Source organism: Parasteatoda tepidariorum, chromosome 6, assembly GCF_043381705.1.
Source record: "Parasteatoda tepidariorum isolate YZ-2023 chromosome 6, CAS_Ptep_4.0, whole genome shotgun sequence".
Lineage (NCBI taxonomy): Eukaryota > Metazoa > Arthropoda > Arachnida > Araneae > Theridiidae > Parasteatoda > Parasteatoda tepidariorum.
The window spans coordinates 92233976-92245880 of NC_092209.1; the positions used below are offsets into that span (position 1 = coordinate 92233976).

General features: G+C 29.1%; 1 protein-coding gene across 1 annotated transcript in view; it reads left to right on the top strand.

Moving 5' to 3' along the window:
- LOC107457134 (uncharacterized) overlaps positions 1-10341 on the top strand; it is a 76930-nt gene extending 66589 nt beyond the window's left edge. Inside the window, exon 4 of the mRNA XM_071181893.1 lies at positions 403-10341. Coding sequence (XP_071037994.1) covers positions 403-599 — 197 coding nt within the window. The 3' untranslated portion in view covers positions 600-10341. The remainder of the gene's footprint in view (positions 1-402) is intronic.
- Positions 10342-11905: the final 1564 nt, after the last annotated feature.

The window sequence follows — 11905 nt, forward strand, 5'->3', positions numbered from 1 at the left end:
TATCATCTGTGGGAATATTGCACATTCTATATATTGTAAAATTACAATGCAGAGATTTTATTTAAATTTAATTTAATTCAATTCATTTTATTTTCTTAATAAAAATTCTACTAAAGACTTGAAAATGGACCAGCAAAAATGTATCTGCATATCTTTCAGCTACTAGACCACCAACTTCTTAATTTCTACTCTTGCTAATAGCTATAGAGAAGACTTGTAGCCAATAAGATTTATTTATATAATAGTAAAATTGCTTTATTGGCATTTATCAATTATTAGATAGACTGCTTAAAGGTTTTGGAAATGCTTTAAAAAAAGCTTTGATTCTTACTTTAACTTTGTCAGACCTCACTTTTATTTCATTTATCTTGATTTTTGCCTCACTGTATTTTTTTCTTACAGGTGTATTTGAACATGTACGTAGAAATTGTGCACAACCCGATTCAGGAATAGACTACGGAACATGTAAAACAGAGGAGTCTAATATATACAAATCAGTAAGATGTGTTTGTAATACATATTTGTGTAATGCTGCCTCAACTTTGACTCATGCAATCATTTTATACACTTTCATCCTATTAATATTTCATTGTTTTTGAGGATTTTGTTCGCTGACTGATAGCTGCTGCTGCTGCTACTGCAATTTTTATTTCCAAAAAGACATTTTTTGTTGTAAATCGTTTGTTGAAATATTGAAATCAAAAATAGTGTAATGGGAATCTTTTTTTCCCCATTTATGTGTGTTTCGTGAAGTGTACAATTTTTTCTTCATGTGTTTTCATTTATTTTTCTCTTCATATATCATACATGTTCTTCATTACGTTAAGATCATAAGACATTTTTATCTGATTTATTTATCATTTATTTATATTGCCCTGGCATAGGATGTTGATATATTTCAATGTTTCTATTATTTTTTTAAAGATCATTTGATTTTAATGCCTATTTAAAGTATTATAATGTTTTCTCGTTCTATAAACTAAAATCTGGCGTGATGAAAACCTTTACTCCTTTCTCGTTTCCTAAAAATATTTTCTTTCAATGTCTATTTAAATTACCATAGTGTTTTCTTGCTCTTTAAATTACTTTCAGTTGTTCAATAAATGGACCCTTCATCCTAATTCTTCATGGAGAAAAAATCTTATATCTTTCCTTGTTTTTAAATTTTTTTTAAACCTATTCAAATTGCTGAAACGTTTTCTCGATCTAAAAACTAGCTTTATTTGTTGGAGACATTTACGATGGATCTTTCATCAGAATTTTTCAGAATGAAAATCTTGAATCTTTTCTCATTGTTGAAAATATAATTTTTAATGTCTATTTAAAATACTGAAATGTTTTCTTGTTCTCAAAATTACTTTCATTTATTCAAGTTAAATATAATGAATACTTCATTGAAATTCTTCAGAATGAAAATCTTGAATCCTTTCTCAGATTCTAAAAATATTTTATATTGATACCTAATGTGCTATACTGTTTTTTTTCCCCCTCCAAAAAATTACTTTTATTTGTTCATGACATTTGTAATGAGTTCTTCGTATTCTTCAATCCTATATTATTTCTTAGAAATAGTTTCTTTTAATGTTTATTTAAATTATTACAATTTTTCTGCTCTTCTCCTTTGTGTGATCAAAGTATTTATGTAAAAAAGGATTCTTTATTAAGATTCTCTTAAATGAAAATATTAATTTTAATGATCAATTGCTTTTTAAAACAAACTTATTCTGATCTAGAAGACTATACATGCAGTTAGTTGTACATTATCATTTATTGAATATATCAGTGATATGTTGAACTAAGACATTTGTAAAATTTGGCATTATTTCCTCTTCACTGTGATTGTGTGGTATTTAAATGTAGTCAAAATATTTTAATGAAAAATAATGAAAATACATGTGATATTTTCTTCATATTTTAACACAATATTTTTATTTAAATGAAATTTGAATATGTTTTTATGGATATCATCTTTTATAAGAAAGTGTATTTCCTTGTATTAAGCAATTCCAAACATTTTCACATTCTTTAATCTATCTTGTATCAATAATATTAATATATTATTAATTAATATATATATATTATAATAGTAAAATATATTATAAATTAAATTTAAAGTTATAAGGAAAGAAAGTGCTTTATATTAAGTGAATCCCTAGTAATCAACATCCAATACCTTAACAATGCACCTTTTCAATTTTAACTCTTGTTATTAAACAATCACTTTATACTAATAAAAAAATTCTGGAATAAGTTTGAATTTGTTTCCTTCTTTTTATTTTATAATTCCTTTATTTATAAATGTATTATATGGATGTTAAGTAGAAAAATCTTTTCACCAATTTTTTATTGAAATTGCTATTGCTGGATCTTTTTTATTATGACTTTACTTCTTTATAATTATTGTACTTAAATTTGAGGCAGTCAACTAAAACGAATGAGTTTATAAAATAAATTTAAGTTTATTAAACATTATTTCGAAATAGATATTAATTAAAAAGTTAAATTAAAATTTGCTTCATTTAATCACTTAGACAATGTGTACCAATTTTTACGACCCTTTTTCTGAGGTTTCTTAGGACTTTTTTTTTAATTTTAAGTTAATACATCGTAGCAATTATAATCAACAATTTTTTAATATTTTTTTTAAAATTTTGTTTATAAAACTAAATTTAATCCCAAATAATAAAATTTTGTAAAAAGCCAGAAATTAAAAATTTTTATTCATTATTTCTTCATTTAGAAATTAAATACCATTTCTTTTGTTGTTGCTTTTTTTTAATCCTTTTATTATTATTTTCCTTTTCAGTCATACTGTTAAAAGTGTTTTTTGAGATAAGTTTTTTTGTGAAACAAAAGTTTTGTAATAAACTTTAAATAAAGCAGTTATGATAAAGGGAATAATCCTAAAAATTATAATATATAATTTCGTAAAACAAAAGCGTTGTAATAAACATTAAATAAAACAGTAGCAATAAATGGGTGTAATCCTCAAAATTATAATCTACTTTCTATACACTTATATTTGTACCATCAAATTTTATAATTGAGGATTTATTCTTAAATTATTTTAAATTTTTTAAGGAAGTTTTCAATAATAAAAACAATGATAAATGCACTAGATTACTAAAGTGTAATATCTTAGCAATTATTAAAGTAAAGCTTGTAGTTGAGTATGAGCTTAAATCTTCATTGATAAATTTTAGTTTATTTTGAAGATCAATAATCTATGCATTTTTTATAAGGAATTTTTTTAGGGATTTCTTCTAATGCTCAACTTTCTATTGGTATGCAGTAAAATCTCTCGAGATCTCCGTTCCACAGTAAAATGGTCATTCTTAGGGGTTATCTACCTTATTCAAATGTTACGGAAGGTACAGCGATTTCAATTTTAGTCAGCTCCATTTCCTTGGAGCGGAAATGCCACTTGTGTTGGCTTCATGAAAACCGGATCAATGAATAAAATTTACAGGGTATCTGTGCACCTGGAAAGTCATGAAGTTTGGTATTGAACAAATTTGTCCTGAAATGTCATGATTTAGATCTATTTTTAAAAAGAAAAGAAAAAAAATCATGAAAAGTCATGGATTTAGGTCGCCCAAAAATCTAATTTTTAAAATGGAATTTACCCCCCCCTCCCCCTCCAATTTCATGGTGTTCTGAATATCTAAATTTGTAACAAAATCCCAGCTCACTGTTTTATTAAATTAAAATATAAAATGTTCTTATCGTGTTCTTTAAAAATTATGGTGTTCTTTCAAAAAATGAAAGAAAAAAACATAATTTCTAGAGTGAATTATCTTTTAAACTTCTGTGATTTGGGATTTTTTTTTATAAATTTTTTTATTTTCATTTTATCAATTTAAAATTCTAGCTGAAGCAAGCCATTGGCGAATTTTTTTTTTATTTCGAAATGAGAACAGAAAAATCAGGAGTTTTTCTTTCCTTTCCGATAAACAAGAAAAATATCTTTAGAATATCTGCTGGAAAAAAAAAAGAGAAGAAATTATTTGCTTTTGTATTTTTTTAAGCTATTTTATTGCTTTAACTCTTTCATTACTTTGTTTTTTAACTTTAAAATCTATAAATATGAAGATGCAGAGTAAAACAGTTTTGGTTATACCTATCATTTCAATTAATGTTATAATACTTTCTTAAATTTATTGTTGTGTTTTTTTCGGAGAAAATAGTAACTTTGTTAAATCATGATAAATTCTTGGAATTAGTCATGGAAAGTCTTGAAAAGTCATGAATTTGAAAATCTAAAATGTAGCAGATACCCTGAATTTAGCTCCAATAAAAATGATTCCTACTCATGTAATAAAGTGTAAAAACAAATTTACCAATTGCAAAGGATAGAAATATTATAAATAAATAAACAATTGAATTTTTTGTTTAAATTTGCATTCAATCCCAGAAAGCGTGTAACCTTTATGGCAACCTCGTGTCAGAATTTTCTTTTTATTGTCTCTAAATTGTAGCAGATACCCTGTATAGAATGAAATTTATAGTTTTGTCATTAGTGGCATGTTTTACTCTTATCAAGTGATAAGTTTCAAGGAAAAATACTGGCAAATTTACTTAAAGTATGTTATATTTTGAATAAGAGTTTGTTTTTAATTATGCAAGAATGAAAATGTAATTCATAAATAAAAAGTTGCATGTGTATTTTTTTTTATAGTTAGAGTATTCATTAAAAAATATCTTAATCATACAGTTACAATATAATTAAAATTAAATTAAGGCTGATTTTTGTAAAATCAAATTTATTCAATAATATATTTTTAAACATAACAATGCAACGTGTATTAATTTGTCTAGTAAAAGTGATAAATCATATAAAAAGCTATTTGAGGTGTAGTATTTGTATATTGAATGTGGAAAGAGTTATGCTATAAAGTGATGCAAATAAGAATCATATTCATGTATTTGATCTCTTTCTGAAAAATTTAGAGAAATAACTTGCTACGTGACATTTTAAAATATTCAGTTTTAAGTTTTGAAACATGTTATGTTCATAATAAATTTAATTTAATTCCAGCAAAGTTAAATGTTTTTGTATTTGATGTATTTACACTCTTTTTAAAAACATATAGTGTCAATACATGTTAAATTATATTTTGAAAAAGGAAATTTTTCAAACTAATATGAACATGTTATGTTTATATTAAATTTATTTTAATTTTGGTAAAGAGAAAAAAAGTTTTATATTTAATTTTTTTTTCACTTAATCATTCAATGTCATTGAGGAAAGGCAACAAAAAAGAAGAAAAAATCGATATATTTACACATTTATCACAAAACTTAGTTTAATAACTTGTTAAGTAATATATTGTTAACAATTTTTAAAACTTAGTAATGTGTTATGTTTATACTGACTTCAATTTCATTTCAGCAAAGCAAAAAAGATTTGCCTTTTAAAAATGTTTATTTGTTCTTAAAAATAACTTTTTTTCCCACATTCACTAAAATCGGCAACATATTCTCTTGCTATGTTTTTCAGTTTGACATGTATAAATAGGCTTTTATGTGAATGTTGTAAATAAATGTTATATTGCATTATTTTATTTTCCTGATATTTATTATTCAACTACATGTTATGAGAAGTAGAATATGCACTCAAGCGGAGTCTTCTGTAGGTGAATAGTTCGAAATGTCTTAATCAAATGGGTTGTGATAAATTACAGAGTGTTCTCCAAGTACTGCCCTTAACTTTTATTTTGTAACTGTTTTAACTAAAATTAAATTCAAGCTATTTAAAATTCATTTTTTTTGACACAGCGAGATGTAAAATTTTAAATAACAAACTGAACATTTCTTCGATTTTTGACAATTTATTTTTCTTACTTAAATATCGATTTCTGGGCCTGTTTAGAAACCCAAGGTTCAAAAATGTTGGGGGCTCCATTGTTTCTCAGACTTACACGTTGTTCATTTATAACATGCTCTTAAACTTTTTATAAAATAAGTAAATTACATTTGTGATTATGTTTATTTCAATTTTTGTTAACTCATAATTCTAATAGATTTCTTAGGGAAAAACATGCACAAAAAAATATTTGTAGCATTTAGGGGGAATCCGACTTGAAGGGTACTTTAGTTTAGGGTCTTGTGATAAATCAAGCCTTGATTGATTGCAAATTTTTAAGTAAAAATCCTATTGATTTCATTTTTGATCAAGAGTTTAAAAATAAATGTTAAGATCATTGCTTAAAAAACGCTCTGTACATGTATATTGATCATACAAATGTGTATTATAAATAGCTTAGTTTTGTTAAACATTAACTTTCCTTTCTTTTCCTATTCCCAAATTGCAATGAAGAAATTTGGATCACAGAAAATCTATTTCACTTTTTAACAGTTAAGAAATAGTTTTCGTTTCTAGAGATTTTTTAATAGTTTTTTATTGAAGAGGTACTCCTAACATAATGTCTAAAATGAAAATGGGGCCGTAGTGTCAGTGAGTTAAAGTAAAATATTTTATTTAATTTGTAATCATTAAAGAATATTAAGAATTTTTTAAACTTTACAAAACATCTTTCTATGTTTCCAAGAGATATAATTGAAGCTAAATTTCTTGGCTGTAATATAACAGCAAATATTTCTATTTAAAGATGAAGTTGAATTTATTGAGTTAACCACTTATCTGACTGCATTTCTATATTTAAGTAAAATAACGTGTTCCATATGCTATTGACTAAATGAATTGTCTGAAAACATCTTTTTCTCCTACACACCAGCCCAGTTATAAAAGCATACAAAATTTTCTAATCAGTTTGTTACTTTTTAGGCTTATAACTATGAGCAAGATTCACCAGGCTGATAAGAGAGCATTTCATTCATTACTCGATTAACTGAATTTCAGGCAATTAACAATAAGCTCAGAGTAACGAAGGCTTAATGCAAACAGTTTTATTAAAAGTTTATTACGATAAACCTAAACAAATTCAGTCTGATTTAGTCTGATCAGTCTCAGTGAAATCAGTCTGATTAGTACATGGTGCGTAGCGTTTTTAAAAAGTGCTTAAAGGTGCTTATTTTCGATTTTCGTTTTTTAAAAGCTTTTAAAGGTGCTTTTTTCCTGCGGCGTTTTAAAAAAAGTGCTTCATTTTCCCTTTTCGAAAATGAGTTTTTTTTTTCTTTAACAATGGCGATTTTCGCCACGTGTTATGCAAAAGCGTGGTTTTTACATTGTTCTATTCAGCGTTGTTCGACCACAATCCATTTCGGCGTACCGTCGGACCATAGGGTATAAAAACGCCAATCATTTTACATATTTGATGAAATACTTGCGAGTCCGCATGTACATATACTGAGCTGAGTTCGGTGAGATTATTGTACTCTCGTGTGCAACTCTGCTGCATTTTGCAAGATATTCTTCATTTCAGGCTTCATTTTCCACCCTCTGATATCGAACCGAAAAATTTCTTGATCATTTTACAGTGGCTTATATAATCAAGAAAAGAGTCAGTCAGAAACTAGTTATTTTCTCATGTAAAATTCTTTAAAAATTATTTTGCACTTTGTTTATGTATATAGGGCTTATATTTCTTTGAGTGCTTAAAAAGTACTTAAAAGGTGCTTGTTTTTTGTTGAAAGATTTGGCTACGCACCCTGTAGTAATTTTTTTCAGATTTCATTGTTAGCCTAATGAAGTAATGACGTAGAAAGATTGAGATAAGCATAAAAACTATCAGACAGATTAGAAAATATTTGAATAGTGTTAAATATTGACTACATTTGCAAAGATGTAGAGTATTTAGTCGGCATACGAAATGCAAACAGATTTTCCAGTAACTGGTGTGAAAATTTTTTTAAATTTGTTTATTTTAACATGTGATCATTGTCGTTTAGGTAGTTTACTTAGTGGATAAATTATTTTTGCATTTTAAATATAAATTCTAACTGTGAGATTGAAAAGTATGTTGCCTTTGCTTGTTATATCATGCATTTCATATTTCAATGTACGTTAAACTGTCCTATTTCCTATATGGGCGTGTTTTTTGCCTTAAATGTTTCATACAAAATAAATTATTCTGCTGCCAAGTGTTGAAAGCTTTTTGTGATAAGTTTAGTTTGAAAAGTTAGTGCATCAGTGCAAACTAAGAATGTTTTTTATATATTTAACGTGTCAAATAATATTCAGAGTGGCTTAAAGTTTTTTATTTATTATTTTCAGTTTTCAGAAATACTTATGGCTAGGCAATGGAAGTCCAAAACAACAGCACAGAAAGCCTTTAGGGGGTCGATCACTTCACGTGATCTTGAGGTGTCGGGCTCAATCTAATTTTTGCTATCTCTTCTTCCAACTTGATTAGGGTTCTTAAACCGTTTTAGGCTGCGGGTGGGTGACCACTTTGATCAGCCTCCGTAGGGACCGAGGGTGCGCGGTATGGGTCCTCGTTAAACTGTTCTACCGTAAGGTGCTCGGCTTTGCGCTCAGGTCGTCGAGCTACCAAAGCGGGGGAGCGATCCCCTCTGCAAAGTATCAAAATTGGCATGGCATGTCTTCGGATCATCCTCAGGGATGTTTCCTAGACCGTCGCCTATAGCCCATTGTGCAGCTGTTGTGCGACGTAAATAAAGTACGTAAAAAGTACCCCCATAACCCGTTTTATGTATTGAGCACACATTTAAACGTGAATAAATAAAGAGCCGTTGAATGGACAGATGAAAGGAATAATCAAATAGGTTAATTAGTCTAAAGCCGGTATTACATCTCGTATTTGCACGTACTCTTTAGTACGTATAAACCCGGATTGGGTGGACAGGAGGAAGAGCTTCTTCCGCCGATCCTCAATGCCCTTTTCTGTAAAGTAAATAGTACTGATAGTTAAGACGCTGGCTGCGGGTGGGTGACCACTTAGATCAGCCAGCGAAGGAACTGTTCTACCGCCTACGTGCTCAGGCCATCGGGCTGCGAAAGCGAGGAAGGCTGGATCAAAATTGTGATAGCCCGTCTTCGGATCGTTCTCAGGGATGCTTCCCAGACCGTCGCCAATAGCCCATTGTGCATCTCTAATGCGACATAAATAAACTACCAAATACTAAAAGTAAATTGGTAGCAGAAGAACATCACAAAGAGAAGGCAGGAATTGAACCCATAACCTACACACTTCGAAGTGTTGTGTGAAAGAGCCTTTTACCTCTCTTCCTGGTATTTCCCTGTAAGATCTGAGCTGTGGTTTTTTTAGTGAACTGTATGGCTAGGACTTTCATGGTTGAACCTCAGTCTTTCGGAAACCCTTTGGATTCCATTGTCTCGTTAGATGTCTAAGTTAATTTATTTCTAAAACCGAAAATTTTACTCCCACCAACTTGATGTCTGAAAACTGAATTATCGTATTGACTGAATGAAGTAACATTTTATTTGTTTCAATATTAAAGAATAAAAAAAGAATTCTTTCTTTATAATTTATTTATGTTCAGTTGAGGTCGAATAACATTCTATGTTAGTGTATAAATTTTAATTCGTTTTACTGTAAGATAGTAGTTTTAGAGGTGAAACCTTAGGCATTCATGTTTTGACTGAACCTTGTGCAACAAAATTATAAAACCATTGTGGTTTTTGTTATATTTATTATAAGTTATATAAATTTTCCAAAATTAAGTTAATGAATACATGCATATCAGTTTTAAGAGATACATTAAAATTATGATATTTTATCAACACTATCAAAATTTCCCCCGTGAAATATCTGCTACAAAATTTGAATTTGATTGTTTTAAAATGAGCTTTTTTACCAAATTAAAAAGATATTGATCCACCATTTCTTACGAAAACAAATAAATTCTAATTTTCTTTATAATAGTATCGTTTGCGTTTTCTGCAATGCTAAGTGACACTTTACATACGATTTTCAAAGAAAAAATAAAAATATTTTGAAAAAAGAAGTAGGTGGTCTTATACTTATGTATTATACAGATTTTTAAAAAAAATAATTTGCTGTGTGAAACTAACTTAATTCATTTTTTTTATTAATTTAATAAAAAAATAACTTATTTCAGTTGCTTCACTATTTTAAAATGATTGATTTCATGCAGCGTACCCTAAAAATTATTGATATTTGCGGTGGTCTTATAATTTTGTAACACACCGTAACTGATTTCCCAAAACTAGACAATTATAAAACGTGAAAACAATTGTCTCACACTGCCATTTTCTTTCTTCATACATAAGCCTGGTATGTTTGCACTGACGTTGTTATTTTGCTTCAGATGGCATCAGCTTGATAAATATTTAAGAGACTGTATTGCAACTGATTTATGTAAATATACTGTTCGTCAATTTTCGCACAATGATGTACTGTTGACAATAACAAATTAAAGCTTTAAAATGAAGTACACAGTTGTTGCTGTTTTTTATTTCGTTTTAATGAATGCTCATACACATTGGTGGCTAATGCAATATAATCACATATGCTTATTAAATTACATGTGTAATAAATATAATCACAGTGTCTAATGTAAATAAGATGTAGCAATGCAATATTTGATTGTCAGCATGTTAAAATGATTAATGTGTCCGCTTGAAGAAAAAAGGAGTCTTAAGTTAGGTTTTGTTATTAACTTTATGCTTAAGCTACTCTAATGGGGGCGGGGGATCTTGGCGAAGATTTTGAATTCATCCTTAACATACTGTTGTCCGGTGACGAATGAACCCTTTTCGTTGTTGAACCATGACGAATGAACTTGTTTGATCATGAAATCAATATTTAGAATGTTTTACGTTAATAGCAAAATAATAGCCGGTCAATAAAGTGTTAATAAGCGATTTGGCTGAGAAGTCAACTTGCTCCGGACAGCGAATAAATATTTTCAAGTGGTACTCTTTTTAATGTGTGGTCCCGCAGTGGACTGATCGTCAAAGTCAAGCTTCACTGGCTGCGGTCAGTGAGCGGGCGGGTGACCACTTGGATCAGTCTGCGTAGGGACTAAGGGTGTGCGGTATGGGTCCTCGTTAAACTGTTCTACCGTAAAGTGCTCGACTTCGCGTGCAGGTCATCGGGCCACCGAAGCGAGGGGGGACATCCCCTCTACAGAGGATCAAAATTGTGATGGCTTGTCTTCGGATCATCCTCAGGGATGCTTCCCAGACCGTCGCCAATAGCCCATTGTGCAGCTCTAGTGCGACGTAAATTAACTACAACAACAATTCATTCACAACTTCTAAATAATTCGAAGGCTTATGTAATACGTGACTTAGTCACAGTTAAGCCGTGTTGAAAAAGTTGGAAAAATTAACTGAAAGTCTGCAAAATTTTTTATTATAGTTCTCATTTGAAATATTTTGTTGAATACAGACCAGTTTGTATCACTGCACTTTGGTATAAAACTGTTCGAAAGGTAACTTGAATCGAATTTCTTATATTTCCTGTAATTTTTTCATTGTGATTAATAAGTCGGGACAACAAGGATGAGCCCAATTATATCTTTAATCTAGCTAGACAGTAGGCAGAAAAAGCAAGTCTTAAAATATCACCAAAAGATTTAAGTCTTAAAATGAATGTTGTCTAAAATATTGTGCGATAATCTCCGGTAAAAAATGAAATGACACTGTCAAAAATAAAGCTTTTTGTACGGGGGGGGGGGAAAGTCACATATGTAAATTTCATGATATTAATTTACTTACGTTCCGACAAATAAAGATTCTGAATTCTGATGCGTTCAGCCAATGTTTAGTTATTCAAATACATGGGCAACCTTGATTTCTACGAACCTTGTTAAACGTTACATTACATTAAAATGACATCAAAGAACAATTATTGTAGGCATCACAAAATTATGAATCTACCTAGAAGCATTTTTTTTAAATTTTATGCAGTTGTCACTAATAAATATCAAAAGTTTCTTTTGTAATTTTGTGAAACTTTATTCTTTGCACTTAATACTAATTCAATGAATGAAT